Here is an 18,099-nt window from a genome sequence, read left to right as displayed (position 1 = left end):
TTACTGTAATGCATAGTTATACTAATTGAAGAAATATAAACGCTATTCGTTGTAGGTTCCGGGTATATGTTGTGAGCATGCCAATTAAAACTTGGATCATTCATGTTCCCGTGCCTGGGCAGGATCTCTGAGGCTAGCCAGTTAGCTAGCTAACGTGTTATTCCAAATACTCTCGCCTTTTTAAACGGGAGGAGAATGGCCCTGGCCTAGCCATCATACATTGACAGGGTGTTAAGGAAGTTACCCCTCTGGGCTGAATAGAATATTAGAAATGTAGTGCGGTCATTTGGAACGACACAAAAGCTCTGAATTCGTCGGACCCGGAGTGGCTCTTGTGGAAACCCGCCGCGCCACAGCTTCGACAGGCCGAGGCTGCGGAGATGAAGGAACAGATTCTACGGCCTACGAATAATTTTCCATTTCTGGAAAAATTGTCAGACGCTACAAAGAACTTTCAGTGAAACGTTAAAGGTATGTTACCAGTAATACTGTCCTCAATATGTCACAAGTATCCTACTTCTGTAGATCAGTTAGCTAACGATGTCAATAACCAAATATTTTCCGAGCCCAGCATTAGCAAATGCTAACTAGCTACCATACAGATTTATGCTGCTGCAATCTGAGACAGACTGTCGCCCGCCACTGTAAAAAATGATGGGCCGTGTACTTTTCTCCCTTTTATGGCAAATGGCGTAGTTAGCTAAGTTTGCGTTACTGCATGAACACCCCCAATGGATGCGTATTGATTGTGTTCACGCTGTGGATGATTTGCATACAACCAATACTGTAATCATGGGGGGATGGGGGTGAAGGATTTCTTCAAATGGGATGGCAGAGAAACGGATGGGTCAAATAGTCGTCACCGAAAGCCTGCCAACACAGACAGCTCGTTGATCACACCAAACCAATATGATTGACCCATTATGGAAAGGGTAGTGGCGTTCTGCTGACCAGATAGAATGTTGAAAAAATAGACTGGTACTCGGACGCACCAGTTTAGATATTGTCTGCCTCCTTATAATACGTCTGAAATGAGGGCATGTGTTTGGGTATATTTTAGTGTGTTTGTAGTGATGGATCATTAGGCAGGTAAACGGAACTGATGTAGCCTATCCCTCTAAAGCTTTTAATCTGATGGATGGATAGGGTCATTTCCGTGAAAAAAAACATGAGCACCAACATGTGAAGTTTATAGGTGCATATCAAATTTGGTGTTAAACGAAAGCTACGAGTATGTTTTGAGGAAATGGAGGCATAGATACGTTTTTCAACCATTTTCCATCCTAAAAATGTATTTAGGAATAAGCAAAAGCTTTGGTCACACAGATAGAAAAGGGGTCTTAAAAAACATCTACTAGGAAAAAGTCTTAAAAAGGGTTAGAAATGCATCACAACACATGAATGTTAAAGTAAAGGCTACTGCCAATTAATATTTAGTTTGACACAAATTATTTACCTTAAATATTGCCTAGTGTCTATTCATTCTGTTACCAAAAACCTACATACAGTTGCATTCGGATAGTATTCAGACCCCTTGACTTTTTCCACATTTTGGTTTCCGTTACAGCCTTATTCTAAAATTGATTTGGAAAGTAACAATCTACACACAATACCCCATAATGACAAAGCGAAAACTGTTTTTTAGACATTTTTGCAAATGTATTACAAGTTGAAACGGGAAATCACATTTACATAAGTATTCAGACCCTTTACTCAGTACTATGTTGAAACACCTTTGACAGCAATTACAGCCTCAAGTCTTCTTGGGTACTAGCTTGGCACAACTGTATTTGTGGCCTTTCCCCCATTCTTCTCTGCAGATCCTCTCAAATTCTGTCAGGTTGGATGGGGAGCGTCGCTGCACAGCTATTTTCAGGTCTCTCCAGAGGGTTCAAGTGTGGGCTCTGGCTGGGCCACTCAAAGACATTCAGAGACTTGTTCCCGAAAGGCACACCTACATTGTCTTGACTGTGTGCTTAGAGTCTTTGTCCTGTTGGCAGGTGAACCTTCACACCATTCTAAGGTCCTGAGCACTCTGGAGCAGGCTTTCATCAAAGATCTCTCTGTGCTTTGCTCTGTTCATGTGCCTTTTACTGAGGAGTGGCTTCTGTCTGGCCACTCCATACAGGCCTGATTGGTGGAGTGCTGCAGAGATGGTTGCCCTTCTGGAAGGTTCTCCCATCTCCACAGAGGAACTCTAGAGCTCTTTCAAAGTGACCATCGGGTTCTTGGTCACCTCCTTGACCAAGGCCCTTCTCCCCAGATTGCTCAGTTTGGCAAGTGGTGGCCAGATCTAGGAAGAGTCTTGGTGGTTCCATATTTGTTCCATTTTAGAATGATTGAAGCCAGTGTGTTCTTGGACTTTCAATGCTACACTTTTTTTTGGTACCTTTCCCCAGATCTGTTCTTCGACACAATCCTGTCTCGTAGCTGTACAGACAATTCCTTCAACCTCATGGCTTGGTTTTTGCTCTGACATGCACCGTCAACCCTGGGACCTTCTATAGACAAGTCCAATCAATTGAATTTACCTCAGATGGACACCAATCAAGTTGTAGAAACATCTCAAGGATGATCAATGGAAACAAGATGCATCAGAGCTCAATATTTTATTTTATTAGCAAAATGTCTGAATACTTAAATACTTAAATAAGGTATTTTTGTTTTTTTGCAAAAAAAATGTTTTCACTTTGTCATTATGGGGTATTTTGTGCACTGTTCCTCAAATAAATGTGTTTTAGTAACATTTTCAGTGGCAATTGTTAAAAGTAGACTACATATTTAACGAAGCAAGTCAGTTAAGAACAAATTCTTATTTACATTTACTGCCAAACTCTCCCCTAACTTGGACGATGCTGGGCCAATTGTGCACCGCCCTATGGGACTCATGATCACGGTCGGTTATGATACAGCCCAGGATCGAACCCGGGTCTGTAGTGACGTCTCTAGCACTGCGATGCACTTTCTTAGACCATCACTCGGGAGTCTGTTTGTTCAACTTTGCAATACAGTTTTTTTTAGCTTGGCATACATTTTAAAGTGAAAAAGTGAGTGCCAGCCTCTCTGTTACGTGGAATTGCCCATGTAGTCGTAGCATTGTTGTCTTCTGACCTGCTTCCTCTGAAGTCCATACTTTTGGGCTCTGATAATTATTCTGTTGTCTAAGGGGAAGTCTCTGTGAAACTGAGATTTTGCACATCTTCTAGGAAGCCATAACACACACTGTAGTAATGAATAGTTGAATAATAATTGTTTCCTTTTTCTGCAGTTATCAGAAGAGGACTTGAAGACGGGTGGAGACGGTGTATTTTCTTTTTTCTAAATTTAAATGTCTTTGCAGCAGGTGTTATTCCTCTGCACATTATTTTCAGACACAATCTATTGCATCCTAGAAACAAGCCCTTTGTCATATTTTCTACGTGCTTATGTTCGTCACTGACATGACAGTCTAAGTTACTGAGATTTTCCACCCCGTCCACCGATCAATGTACCTTTGATTTTTCTTCATAAAAAGACCCAGTACAATATAAAACTGAATCCCTACACGAGAGCCAGGATGTCCGAGGCGTGGCAGCAGCACGCTGTTGCTCCTCCTCCGGTGGTGCACACCATACCACCAGGGGCGGAGAACGCGTTGGGCTGTGCTGTCTACGGTATTGTCCTGCAGCCTGACCCTGCTCTGCAGCAGTCACAGCAGCAGCACCAGCATGGCCAGCAGCACAGCCAGCAGCATGGGCAGCAGCAGCAGCAGCAGCAGCACCCTGCCCAGGTACAGCAGCCTTCTCTGCAGGTAGGGGGCGAGGGCGGCCACAAGTGTGGGGCATGTGGCCACGACATCTCCCACCTGGCCAACCCACATGAACACCAGTGTATGGTGAGCCAGGACCGCTCCTTCCAATGCACCCAGTGCATGAAGATCTTCCACCAGGCCACTGATCTGCTGGAGCACCAGTGTGTGCAGGTAGAACAGAAGCCCTTTGTGTGTGGTGTGTGTAAGATGGGCTTCTCCCTCCTCACCTCGCTGGCACAGCACCACACCTCACACAACAGCACCAACCCCATGAAATGCTCCATTTGTGAGAAGACCTACCGACCGGGCTCCTCTGGAAACACCACGCCCAGCTCCTCTGCCACCAACCCTCAGCAGCCGTCTGCTGATGGAGCCTCTTCCAGTGGGAGTGCAACAGTGGGATCTTCTTCCTCAATTACATTTCCATCGGCCCGTGACAGGCCCTACAAGTGCTCTGTCTGCCAGAAGGGCTTCAGGCACCTGTCAGAGCTGGCCCGCCACGAGCGTGTGCACACCGGAGAGAAGCCCTTCAAGTGTGACACGTGTGACAAGAGCTTCAGCCAGTCCTCTCACCTGGCCCATCACCAGCGCACCCACAGCTCTGAGCGCCCATACAAGTGTGCTGTGTGTGACAAGAGCTTCAAGCACCGCTCCCACCTGGTGCGCCACATGTACGCCCATTCCGGAGAGCACCTGTTCAAGTGCAACCTGTGTGAACTGCACTTCAAGGAGTCTTCTGAACTGCTGCATCATCCATGCCACCCACAAGGGGCACGCCCCTTCCGCTGTGCCACCTGTGGAAAGGGCTTCAAGCGTCCATCAGACCTGCGGCAGCATGAGCGCACTCACTCTGAGGAGCGTCCCTTCCACTGTGAGGAGTGCCAGATGAGTTTCAAACAGCAGTATGCCCTGGTGCGCCACAGGCGCACACACAAAAACCCTTCTGACCGCCCTTTCAAATGCAACCTTTGCGACAAAGGCTTCCTGCAGCCATCCCATCTGCTGTACCACCAGCACGTCCACGGCATGGAGAACCTGTTCAAGTGCGCGTCCTGCCAGAAGGAATTCAGTCAGTCAGGAGAGCTGCTGCGCCACAAGTGCGGTGAGTCGTCCTCTTCATCTAGGGACACAGACAAGCCCTACAAATGTGACGTGTGCGGCAAGGGATACAAAAAGAGTTCGACACTGCAGCGACATCAGAACTCTCACTGCCAAGAGAAGCCCCTAAAGTGCTCCCTATGTGACCGCCGCTTCCTGTCATCCTCAGAGTTCGTGCAGCACCGCTGCGACCCGTCCCGAGAGAAGCCCCTCAAGTGCCCCGACTGCGAGAAGCGCTTCAAGTACTCGTCTGACCTGAATCGGCACAGGCGCGTCCACACTGGGGAGAAGCCCTACAAGTGTGCTAGCTGTGACAAAGGCTTCAAGCAACGGGAGCACCTGGCCAAGCATCAGAGTGTGCATTCCAGAGATGCCCAGTTCAAGTGTGTTTGGTGTGGAGAGCGCTTTGGAGACCTGGGAGCTTTGCAGGAGCACACAGTCCAGCACACAGCTGAAGGAGGGGGTTACCCTGTGCCACCTTGCATATAGTTATGCCCCTCCATTCTGTACAAGTTCATAGCAAACGTCCCTGTCTACCATTAATTTGCAGCACCCAGCTTAACACACTTGAACTGGGCATCTCTGGAGTGCACACTCTGGTGCTTTCCAGAGATGCCCAGTTCAAATGCTTTGGAGACCTGGGAGCCTTGCAGGAGCACACAGTCCAGCACACATCTGAAGGAGGGGGTTACCCGATGGTAGGTTACTCTGTGCCAACTTGCATATAGTCATGCCCCTCCCTTATTTTCCAGTTCATAGCAAATGTCCCTGGCTAGCCCTAATTTGCCCCCAGCATATAGAATCCCTAACCTCACTTCCCATCTGAAACTGTTATCAGTCCCCCCTACCCCCAAAATCCCATACAAATTATCATTGTCTCATAAAATGGAAGTCACAGCTTGTCATTGTACTGTCAAGTGTCACTGCTTTAGGGCTACCATCTGAAGGACAGAGGAGAAGAAACCATCAAGGATATGTCTTTCACTTCAAACTCTAGGGTGGATGTTCTAGTCCAGGGCCCAGTTTCTGAAAAGCATCTTAAGGCTAATTTAATCGTTAGAACCTTTTGTAGGAGCATCGTTCAATCTCTGAGCTGTTTCCCAAAGCCATCGTTATTGGCAGTGCACTTGAAAACGCTCGTAATCTAACTCCTGCCTCAGACCACTCGTAGAACAGCGAAGTGCGTCGTTAAATGCTTTTTTTCGTCTTCCTGCGTCACTTTATATACACAAGATCTCCACTAAACTTAGAAACACATGGTTTATCCCTCTCTGTGAACAAAGTTGACTACAAATGCACAGTTGCCAATATCTTTGCAATTGATACAAACAAGCAACGTATAAAAAGATGCTTCAAATGAAAACTGAGATTACTGCACTCAAATATACATACAGTAGGCTATAGTCCTATTTCAACCATATTGAAATATTTTGCTAGCTGTACACAACTCTCAGTATACTGTATTTCATGATGTGTAGCCTAACGTGTGCAGTGATGTGCCAAATCAGTGATATTTTTGGGGAGAGGGGGCATTTTTATTGGCATTAGAATAAGCCGCCTCAATATTTGCAGCGGTAGGTAATAATATCTCTCTAGGAACTCATCCTTAGTCAGTATTGTGAAATACTTCTGTTTCGATCCTATCAGTATCGACACATGCTCCAACGATGCACTTAGCGACTGTTCTCTCTGTGGTGTTTTGCGTAACACATGTTATGTCTTCGGCCATTGTAGGAAAGATGAATCGTTAAAACACTCAGAAGCCTAAGTTCCACTGCTTTCGGGGAAACTGGGCCCAGGTCAATTACCTTCTCCTCTATCCTTGAATCAACTGCCCAAGAAGGAAAAAAGGAAAGAAATGTACATCACCACATTAGCCTACATTTCTGTCTATGAAAAGCTTTGTATTTGTACATAAGTTACCTTGTAGACTTGTATAGGAAAGGGAAGGTGGACCAGTTCCCCTCAACCTGCTCGACAGGTCTGTAAGTGTTAAGGGTTGCACCATGACCCAGAACTCTTCTCTTGCCAAAAGTGGTTGTCACTCTAGAACCCATCTACAGAGTTGCTGCATGCAGTAATTTTCCATACTCTTACCCAGGATAGACTTGAATTATTGCTAAGTTTCAGCAGTTGCTACAGTCTGCTGATGGCCTCTTGCTTTTTTGATTTTTATTTAGGAATCAATTACGCTGTATCAACGCTGATATAAAATGTTTTTGTTGGGTGGGTAGTGGGTCGAGAATATTGTGTATTGGTTACTTTTCCACAACCGCATATCACTGTAGTAGCAGTGTATGTATATACACTAAAATCAGACACCTCTTTACCCTTTGTGCTTTAGTATTTTTAAGCTTTTTATGTATTAGTATCAACTCCACAACTATTAGTGTGTTTGTTTTTTTTTTTTAAACATGAGGGTTTATTGTGCTATTGTGAAATATTACATATGCTTGTGAGTGTATTTGGAAGTATATGTTTGTATCAAAACACCATTGTACTGCACCAGAATCCCAAAGGTGTGGAGATTAACCAGCTGAAGTTTCATCTCACTGCTATATAGAAATTGTATAGAAATCTATATTTCACACTAATATACAGTTGATATTCCTACCGAGATCAGTGTAGACTCTGCTGAAAACGTGTAAAAACCTGATCGAGCTTCCTCTTACTACGTGTGTGTATATAGTACAGTATGTATGTTTACCAGCTCCACTGTCTGTTTCTAAAACGGCATTAGCTGTTTTGTATGTTACTATTTTTTTATCATATGGGGACTGAAATGTTTTTTTTCTTCATTAAAGTCATAGTTATGATAGATTGTATGTCAAGTTTCCAAGGAGAACATTGTTTGTAAGACCTACAAGGATTCTGACCCCTTCGTGCTCCTTTTGAAATTTTATGATGAATGATTGTTGAATCATGTCTGTGAAAATGGAATCCTGGCTGTGAAGTGGATTGTATAATACATACATTTGGGGTAGAATTAGGCAGGTCTGTAGTTTTAGTTAACCCAATTTATGTCAGAGAAACTTATCTGCAGTATATTTGTGCAGGTCATGCTAACTTCTGGTTTTTATAGCCTTTAAAAAACATAAATAAAAGCTAGCATCCTTACCAAAATGGGCTGCTACAGCTTAATTGCAACAATTATGGATTTACCCTCTCGTCTAAGTAGTAGACTTTTAAGTTAAATTCAGAATGGCTCAAATTGACCTCAATTTGGGTTTTTGATGTGTGCAGGTGTTTTTTAAAACATTTTTTGCAAGTGAAGCATTTCAAGTGGTCATGTTTTGTCCCATTTGGTGGTGGATTTGTGGTTTGAGTGCAGTATTGACAGTGTTTTATGATGGGAGAAGGTAATGATCATTTTGAGGAAGGTTCTTTTTATAATCAGATTCAGTTCAGACTGTTTGGCCTTAATCTGGGGTCGGGGTTAATTAGAAACCCATTCTACTCCAGATCTGACTGCCTCCATGTTGTTGATCTGTTCCTTTTACTCTGTTTTGTTTTCTCCATTGGCATCTGATGTAGGCTAACATTTGGTGTCATTTGTCTTTTGTCTGTCTTTTCTTAAATGTGTTCGTCTTTCATCCGGCATTAAGACAACATAAAAGAGCAGTTAGGAATTTATTATTTTTGTAAAAGTACTGTATACGTTTTTGTCTTTCTCTTCAGTTTATTAATACCAAATTTATATAAACATTGTTTAAAATCTATATATATATCTATATTCTTGGAAGGAGTTAACAGGGCCTTTGGGATGTAGGGGGGGTGTTTGTTTGATTGATGGAAGGGTCATTAGGAATGTGATTGACATGAATTTTGATCTAGTGTAGTGCAAAACAGTTAGCCCCTGCCTGTTGACCCTGTTTTCTCTGTTCTGTGCATGCTTGCTGTGTTAGTTCCTGTAATCTGTCCCGGGTATTAGTGCTTCAGATAGTACTTATTCCTCTTATCGCTTTTTTCAAATTGTAGTATGTGAATGACGTAAAAAAAAAAAAAATTACGTGACAACGTACAGTATGTGTACATTCATGCTAAGATATCTGTATGTAGCATTCAATACACACAGCACTAACAAATAAACTTTTTTCATTTATAAAGGGGGTGTGTCATGTGTGTTTAATTGCAGAGGGAACTGACCGGTAATTCTTTTTGAAGTATGTAGATTAGGTACATTCACTAAAATCACAAAATGTTCTCATTTGTAATAAGGTCTATAATGCTTGTTTAAATGCAGGTTATGACCTGTCCTTTATGCCACATGGTAGAAAGACGGCACTTACCATTTGATAATGTAGGACAGAAATATAACACATTTTCTGGTTAATAGTGACTTGATGCATGATTGTTCAACCATTTTATAAACATGTTCCATATACTGCAAGTTAAACAAAAAAACAGCTATATTTATATGCGGTTTTATCTCAGTTTACAAAAGAGTGATATATTTATGGCTGGTTTTGGGCTGCTTTGGATTATTGAATAAAGTATTAGGAAGCATGTGAGGGTTCACCGGGCATAAACTGGTCCCGCTCTTCAATGATCAATCAAATTCATTTATAAAGCCCTTCTTACATCAGCTGATGTCACAAAGTGCTGTACAGAAACCCAGCCTAAAACCCCAAACAGCAAGCAATGCAGGTGTAGAAGCAGGGTGGCTGGGAAAAACTCCCTAGAAAGGCCAGAACCTAGGAAGAAACCTAGAGGATACAGGCTATGAGGGGTGGCCAGTCCTCTTCTGGCTGTGCCGGGTGGAGATCATAACAGAACATGGCCAAGATGTTCAGATGCTCATAGATGACCAGCAGGGTCAAATAATAATAATCACAGTAGTTGTAGAGGGTGCAACAGGAATAAATGTCAGTTGGCTTTTCATAGCCGATCATTCAGAGTATCTCTACTGCTCTTGCTGTCTCTAGAGAGTTAAAAACAGCAGGTCTGGGACAGGTAGCACGTCCAGTGATTTGGTCAGGGTTCCATAGCCACAGGCAGAACAGTTGAAACTGGAGCAGCAGCACAACCAGGTGGACTGGGGACAGCAAGGAGTCATCAGGCCAGGTAGTCCTGAGGCATGGAAGTCTTTCAGCTGGCCTCACAGTTTCCTGTTTAGGGTTCTGTCTGCACAAATGGTAAAGGTCAGAGATTTGGATATAATGACGAGATACTCATGTCTCCACCCTAACATGCTGACTACACCATACTCGTTGCGTGCACTAGTGTTGCAAAAATAAATTGGCATGTTATTCAATCATTTTTATCCAAACTGCTCGTGGGCATCAACGAGCATCTGCATGGCCAGGCGCTAAAATAGAACTAGATCTCCTTATTAGTTTTTAGGAGCATATACCCACTTGTGTGGGATTGAAAGATAAACTGAGGTCCACACTCCCGTCCAGTTGGTGGTGGTAATGCATCTTAAAGTTGGTTGCCAACTGCCATAAAAAGTCCACAGAAGAAGACTGAAGGAGGTGCGATTACTGGAAACGAACTAGGTTTCCCCTTTTATCTGTATATTAATTGTCGGAGAAGAGAACACATGATTTTGTGTCTCAAAATGGGTAAAAAGTCTACAAATATCCACATAAAAGGACCTTGTACATTTCAGGTAAAATAACAAGCCAATGTGTATATCCCAGGAAAAATTAGCTAGCAACCGCAAGCTAGTTAAATGTCTTTGAATGTTTCATGTGTTTTGACCTGTCCCCAAATTAATATAGTTGGTTCAGTGTTCGTTTTGATGTTTCAACCTGCATGTCCTGATTGCGTCTGGTGTGGATGGACGCATGCACGTGCCCGGTCTAGTCAGCATGTAACAACTGGATTGGTTGTACACAGCGGAATGGTGGGCTGTTAAACTCCTGCCTATTCCTCTCTTTGGATTGGTGGATACATCTCATTAATCTTTTTTGAATATTCGATGAGGGGTGTTGACGTCAATGGAGATATATGCTATGCTACGAGCCCCATGTCATGTCATGAATATGCATAGGTATCTCGAGACAACAACGATATAGTGTTTTTTTCTCAAAGTTGTCGGGATATCACGTGTCCTACTTATGTCAGTACACTCGTAACAACTTAAGCATTACAAAACTTCTATTCAAATACACCTCACGTAGCAGGTAAACCATTACATTTTTTGTTGACCAAATTCGACCCTCACATTGACCTCCATACGAAAACAGATTTCTGCCGGAGTTATTTCTCTCGTGTGCCCTCTTCCTCTCTGTAAAGGTGCCTTGTGTCTCCGCCCATTCTTTCCCATCAACCAATCAAATTGAAATTGCAGACGGGCCACTTGTGCTCTCTGCCTTTTCTCGCTCCTGCCCAAGGAATACAGGTATAGGTAGCTGTGTCCCGGACTGGTCTCGGGAGTAGTGGGTGTGTCAAAAGAAGGGGGTGTGTCAAAGCGCTCTGCCAATGGGACGCTCTTGATTGAACGGCTTTGTCTAGAAAGAGTTCACATTGGTCAATTCTAGACCGTTCTCTATCTGATGTTGAGGAAACTACTGACATGCTGCATTGTTTTGTAGCTAATATATTTCCTTTGCTTTTGCCTATTTTAAAGTCACTCACTGTCCATAAAAACTGCATCACCAGATTAGCATAAACAGTGGTTAACACTGTTAAAATAGCTTTTTCCATGTGATAACCAACGTACCAGTAGTTATAGCACACGCAGTGGCGACCCGTCAATCAGGGTTTTGAGACCCACATTTTTAGCTTTTTATTTTTTTATTTTTTATATATATATATATATTTTAGGCTTACCTGTTTTGCATGTTATTTTGGCATTAATATGTGTAAACAATGTAAAAAAAAAGTAAAAAATGTGAATGACTTAATAAACCCACATACAAACATGGTCTCTTGTTTGCATTCTTGAGTAATGCAGGTGTTTGAGCCGAGCTCAGTGATTTCTGTGGTGGTGGGGCAGCCAGTGGAAAATACAGAGGGTAGGTGTTGGTAATGTTCTCTAGTTGCGCCATGATTAGCTCAGTGTTCTGTCACTCGTGGGCACAGTATGTCACTGCCGTGTTTAAGGGTAGATCTCGAAAATTCAAGCCCCTTGGGTTCTGCCATAGAGTTACATCACAAGTGCCCAAGCAAGGTCATTGGCCATAGATACAATTAAGTCAAATCACATTATATCATTATCTACAGTAACTTTGATTGGACTGAGCATGTCAACATCATACTTTCAAAATCTTAGCTAGCAGTCATCATCATGACTCAAGTCGAGAATCTACTGGCAAATCCTTTTTAATCCTTGTCATATGAAGATAAATAATGAAGAGAAATTACAGATAAATCGTATCGGAGCCTTTTTATTTCTCTATTTGGTTAGGTCAGGGTGTGATTTGGGTGGGCATTCTAGTTTTCTATTTCTTTGTTGGCCGGGTATGGTTCCCAATCAGAGGCAGCTGTCTATCGTTACCTCTGATTGGGAATCATACTTAGGCAGCCTGTTTTCCACCCTAGTTTGTGGGATGTTGTTTTTGCACAGTACAGTGCCTTGCGAAAGTATTCGGCCCCCTTGAACTTTGCGACCTTTTGCCACATTTCAGGTTTCAAACATAAAGATATAAAACTGTATTTTTTTGTGAAGAATCGACAACAAGTGGGACACAATCATGAAGTGGAACGACATTTATTGGATATTTCAAACTTTTTTAACAAATCAAAAACTGAAAAATTGGGCGTGCAAAATTATTCAGCCCCCTTAAGTTAATACTTTGTAGCGCCACCTTTTGCTGCGATTACAGCTGTAAGTCGCTTGGGGTATGTCTCTATCAGTTTTGCACATCGAGAGACTGAAATTTTTTCCCATTCCTCCTTGCAAAGCAGCTCGAGCTCAGTGAGGTTGGATAGAGAGCATTTGTGAACAGCAGTTTTCAGTTCTTTCCACAGATTCTCGATTGGATTCAGGTCTGGACTTTGACTTGGCCATTCTAACACCTGGATATGTTTATTTTTGAACCATTCCATTGTAGATTTTGCTTTATGTTTTGGATCATTGTCTTGTTGGAAGGCAAATCTCCGTCCCAGTCTCAGGTCTTTTGCAGACTCCATCAGGTTTTCTTCCAGAATGGTCCTGTATTTGGCTCCATCCATCTTCCCATCAATTTTAACCATCTTTCTTGTCCCTGCTGAAGAAAAGCAGGCCCAAACCATGATGCTGCCACCACCATGTTTGACAGTAGGTATGGTGTGTTCAGGGTGATGAGCTGTGTTGCTTTTAGGCCAAACATAACGTTTTGGATTGCTGCCAAAAAGTTCAATTTTGGTTTCATCTGACCAGAGCACCTTCTTCCACATGTTTGGTGTGTCTCCCAGGTGGCTTGTGGCAAACTTTAAATGACACTTTTTATGGATATCTTTAAGAAATGGCTTTCTTCTTGCCACTCTTCCATAAAGGCCAGATTTGTGCAATATATGACTGATTGTTGTCCTATGGACAGAGTCTCCCACCTCAGCTGTAGATCTCTGCAGTTCATCCAGAGTGATCATGGGCCTCTTGGCTGCATCTCTGATCAGTCTTCTCCTTGTATGAGCTGAAAGTTTAGAGGGACGGCCAGGTCTTGGTAGATTTGCAGTGGTCTGATACTCCTTCCATTTCAATATTATCGCTTGCACAGTGCTCCTTGGGATGTTTAAAGCTTGGGAAATCTTTTTGTATCCAAATCCGGCTTTAAACTTCTTCACAACAATATCTCGGACCTGCCTGGTGTGTTCCTTGTTCTTCATGATGCTCTCTGCGCTTTTAACGGACCTCTGAGACTATCACAGTGCAGGTGCATTTATACGGAGACTTGATTACACACAGGTGGATTGTATTTATCATCATTAGTCATTTAGGTCAACATTGGATCATTCAGAGATCCTCACTGAACTTCTGGAGAGAGTTTGCTGCACTGAAAGTAAAGGGGCTGAATAATTTTGCACGCCCAATATTTCAGTTTTTGATTTGTTAAAAAAGTTTGAAATATCCAATAAATGTCGTTCCACTTCATGATTGTGTCCAACTTGTTGTTGATTCTTCACAAAAAATACAGTTTTATATCTTTATGTTTAAGCCTGAAATGTGGCAAAAGGTCTCAAAGTTCAAGGGGGCCGAATACTTTCGCAAGGCACTGTAGCTGTATAGCCCTGCAGAACTTTTTTCCCTTCATTCTAATAAGGTACGATGAACACTTTCCACGCTGCGCTTTGATCTCATTCCGACGACGGATGTAACAGTGCCTTGCAAAAGTATTCATCCCCCTTGGTGTTTTTCCTATTTTGTTGCATTACAACCTGTAATTTAAATGGATTTTTATTTAAATTGTATGTAGACATACACAAAATAGTCCAAATTGGTAAAGTGACATTTAAAAAATGACTTGTTGAAATGTATTTTTAAAAACGGAAAAGTGGTGCGTGCATATGTATTCATCCCCTTTGCTTTGGAGCTTCTAAATAAGATCTGGTGCAACCAACTACCTTCAGCAGTCACATAATTAGTTAAATAAAGTCCACCTGTGTGCAATCTCAGTGTTACATGATCTGTCACATGATCTCAGTATATATACACCTGTTCTGAAAGGCCCCAGAGTCTGCAACACCACTAAGCAAGGGGCACCACCAAGCAAGGGTCACCATGAAGACCAAGGAGCTCTCCAAACAGGTCAGGGACAAAGTTGTGGAGAAGTACAGATCAGGGTTGGGTTCTAAAAAAATATCAGAAACTTTGATCATCCCACGGAGCACCATTAAATCCATTATTAAAAAAATGGAAAGAATATGGCACCACAACAAACCTGCTATGAGAGGGCCACCCACCAAAACTTACAGACCAGGCAAGGAGGGAATTAATCAGAGAGGCCACAAAGAGACCAAAGATAACCCTAAAGGAGCTGCAAAGCTCCACAGCGGAGATTGGAGTATCTGTACATAGGACCACTTTAAGCCGTACACTCCACAGAGCTGAGCTTTACGGAAGAGTAGCCACAAAAAAAGCCATTGCTTAAATAAAAAAATAAGCAAACCCGTTTGGTGTTCGCCAAAAGGCATCTGGGAGACTCCCCAAACATATGGAAGAAGGTACTCTGGTCAGATGAGACTAAAATTAAGCTTTTTGGCCATCAAGGAAAACGCTAAGTCTGGAGCAAACCCAACACCCTCATCACACCAAAACACCATCCCCACAGTGAAGCATGGTGGTGGTGGCATCATGCTGTGGGGATGTTTGTCATTGGCAGGGACTGGGAAACTGGTCAGGATTTAAGGAATGATAGATGACGCTAAATACAGAGAAATTCTTGAGGGAATCCTGCTTCAATCTTCCAAAGATTTGAGACTGGGACGGATGTTCACCTTCCAGCAGGACAATGACCCTAAGCATACTGCTAAAGCAACACTCGAGTGGTTTAAGGGGAACAATTTAAATGTCTTGGAATGGTCTAGTCAAAGCCCAGATTTCAATCCAATTGAGAATCTGTGGTATGACTTAAAGATTGTTGTACACCAGTGGAATGGACAGTGGAACCCATCCAATCCAGCAGTTTTGTCTTGAAGAATGGGCAAAAGTCCCAGTGGCTAGACGTGCCAAGCTTATAGAGACACCGCAAGTGACTTGCAGCTGTAACAAAGTATTGACTCAGGGGAGGGGGTGAATAGTTATGAAACACTCAAGTTTTCTGTTTTTTTGTTGTTGTCTTATATCTTGTTTGTTTCACAATAAAAATTATTTAGCATCTTTAAAGTGGTAGGCATGTTGTGTAAATCAAATGATACAAACCCCCAATAAATCAATTTTAATTCCAGGTTGTAAGGCAACAAAATGGGAAAAATGCCTAAGGGGGTGAATACTTTCACAAGCCACTGTAACCCATCTGAACAGTAGGCTAACGTTCCCTTGATGTGCCTATTACCTGGATTTCTGCATAAATTGAATTTTATCCTACACCACCACAACAGTAGACAAACACAGGCTGCATAAATTAACAACACACAAACAATTATACATTTTAATGTCTTTATTTAACACACTATGTCAACATTCACAGATCAGGGTGGGAAAGTATGTAAACCCTTGGGTTTTGTAACTGGTTGACCCTCCTTTGGAAGCAATAACCAAACATTTTCTGTAGTTGCCGATCAGACCTGAACAACGGTCAGGAGGAATTTTGGACCATTCCGCTTTACAAAACTGTTTCAGTTCAGCAATATTTTTGGGATGTCTGGTGTGAACCGCTCTCAAATCGGGTTGAGGTCCGAACTCTGACTGGGCGTCTCCAGAAGTCATATTTCCTTCTCTTGAAGCCATTTTGTTGTTGATTTACTTCTGTGTTTTGGGTCGTTGCCCTGTTGCATCACCCAGCTTCTTTTGAGCTTCAATTGGCCGCCTGATCGCCTTACATTCTCCTGCAAAATGTATTGATAAACTTGGGAATTCATTTTTCTGTCGAAGATAGCAAGCTGTGCAGGCCCTGAGGCAGCAAAGCAGACCCAAACCATGATGCTCCCTCCACTATACTTTACAGTTGGATGAGGTTTTGATGTTGGTGTGCTGTGCCTTTTTTCTCCACACATAGTGTTGTGTGTTCCTTCCAAACAACTGAAATTTAGATTAATCTGTCCACAGAATATTTTGCAAGTAGCACTGTAGCACTGTAGCACTGTAGAACATCCACTGGCTTCCCTTGGCATGCATGCCACTGGGTCTACTTTAACCACTTCACCAAATCTTTGCCAAACATTACTTTTCTGGCCCTCCCTTCATTTGCAACTCTTCATCTAACAGATTTTCTCTTATTGAATTAAACTCTGACATTTTCCTTTTTCCCTCTGTGGATCAACGTTATCTTTTTCTGCCTGTCCCCAAAAGCATTTGGCAATTTGCATGTAGGCTATTGGTTAGGCCCTAAAGTTCAGGTTTATGCACTAATGCCAAAATAATGAATGAAAAAAATGACATGAAGCCGTTAGATATAAATTGCACAATAATTATACAGCCTCTGAGTCTGTGGATACATTACATTTACATTTAAGTCATTTAGCAGACGCTCTTATCCAGAGCGACTTACAAATTGGGATACTTTCCCCTTAATGTATTTTTCATGTCAGCCAGGCCCATCTTTTCAAAGAAACACCATTTATTTCAACCTCTATTTGAGTAAAATAAGTTGTTTTGTTTAGATCACAAGAAAATCTTAACAAATTAGCAAAAAAATCGGAATGTTCATAATAAAATGGGGACAATTTGTTTCCCTGGCTGTTATATGGTTTATAATTAGAAATGCTAAAACAGTAAATTAATAGATGACATTCACTGCTATAAACCTGTCTCCAATATGATCACATAGTTTACACAGGTCCACGGCGGACCTTTCACAAATACACCCCCCTGTGTGAATAGTCGTCCCATGGTGTTTTTTTAACGAGCTCAATGTATTCCAAACACCGGTGGTAACCAGATGATCCCGATAATTAGGTAGTAAACGATGCCCACCTCTGATATGTTCTATTGCGAACTGTTTGGGGCTCTATGTTTTTTTTTCTTGTATACTACTCAAAGATATTTGACTAATTAAGTCAAATTCGAAATTAACTGCAATACACTGGGGTCAAATATATTAGCATAACTAAGCTACACAGAACCCAGGTGGACGCATAATAAAATGAGAGGCTATTCTCCATGTAAAACCTGTCCCAGTCACTGAAGTACACTAAGGTCCCAGTGCAATATTCCTAGCACTGCCCATTGTGGCGTGGCATACATAGAGCTCTAAGAAATATATGTATTGGACTGTCATACATATACAGCTAGATAATGTGTTTGATAGGTCTAAATACAAGGACAAAATTGTTAGCACTTAAAATCTTGATAATCATTATGATCATGTTCCAGCACAAACATAGTCACTTTTTTATAGTATTTTTCTTTAAAAACAAGGCAATATTTCTCGCAACTAAATTACATTTCCCATTATTTATGAATAAGTATATCTTCCTAGTCTCTAGACAAATGTTAATGGTTTGATATCATGAAATTGTCAATGATCAATGATGGGAGTAATTATTTACAATGCATTGACACACTAGACGGCACTGCAGCCTTTTCTAAACCTGGAGCCACGTGGCCGTTCCACAAATTTATCCAGAGATATTAGAGAAAAGAGGAGATAGAAATCCCATTGCGAAAAGAATGGAGGAACGTATAA

At 42.1% G+C, this 18,099-nt stretch overlaps 1 protein-coding gene across 2 annotated transcripts; it reads left to right on the top strand.

The window, feature by feature from the left end:
* The first annotated feature begins 105 nt into the window (after nucleotides 1–105).
* LOC135509477 (zinc finger protein 319-like) lies at nucleotides 106–8,994 on the top strand. 2 transcript variants are annotated; one of them, XM_064930175.1, is made up of 3 exons: nucleotides 106–471; nucleotides 3,269–4,892; nucleotides 5,058–8,994. In XM_064930175.1, the coding sequence occupies exons 2-3, from the start codon at nucleotides 3,557–3,559 to the stop codon at nucleotides 5,375–5,377; spliced, it is 1,656 nt and encodes a 551-aa protein (XP_064786247.1). In that variant the 5' UTR covers nucleotides 106–471; nucleotides 3,269–3,556; the 3' UTR covers nucleotides 5,378–8,994. The 2 variants fall into 2 exon arrangements, with proteins under 2 accessions (XP_064786247.1, XP_064786245.1); XM_064930173.1 differs by having other exon boundaries at nucleotides 107–471; nucleotides 3,269–8,994.
* The last annotated feature ends 9,105 nt before the right edge of the window (nucleotides 8,995–18,099 follow it).

This window comes from Oncorhynchus masou, chromosome 22 (assembly GCF_036934945.1).
Source record: "Oncorhynchus masou masou isolate Uvic2021 chromosome 22, UVic_Omas_1.1, whole genome shotgun sequence".
In the NCBI taxonomy this organism is placed as follows: domain Eukaryota; kingdom Metazoa; phylum Chordata; class Actinopteri; order Salmoniformes; family Salmonidae; genus Oncorhynchus; species Oncorhynchus masou.
Note: the sequence above shows the minus strand (reverse complement) of the source record. Positions and strands in the feature narration are given on the sequence as shown.

What these genes read in the sequence shown, in the direction of transcription:
- LOC135509477 (XM_064930173.1), top strand. Translation starts at nt 3,557, where the DNA reads ATGTCCGAGGCGTGGCAGCAGCACGCTGTTGCTCCTCCTCCGGTGGTG.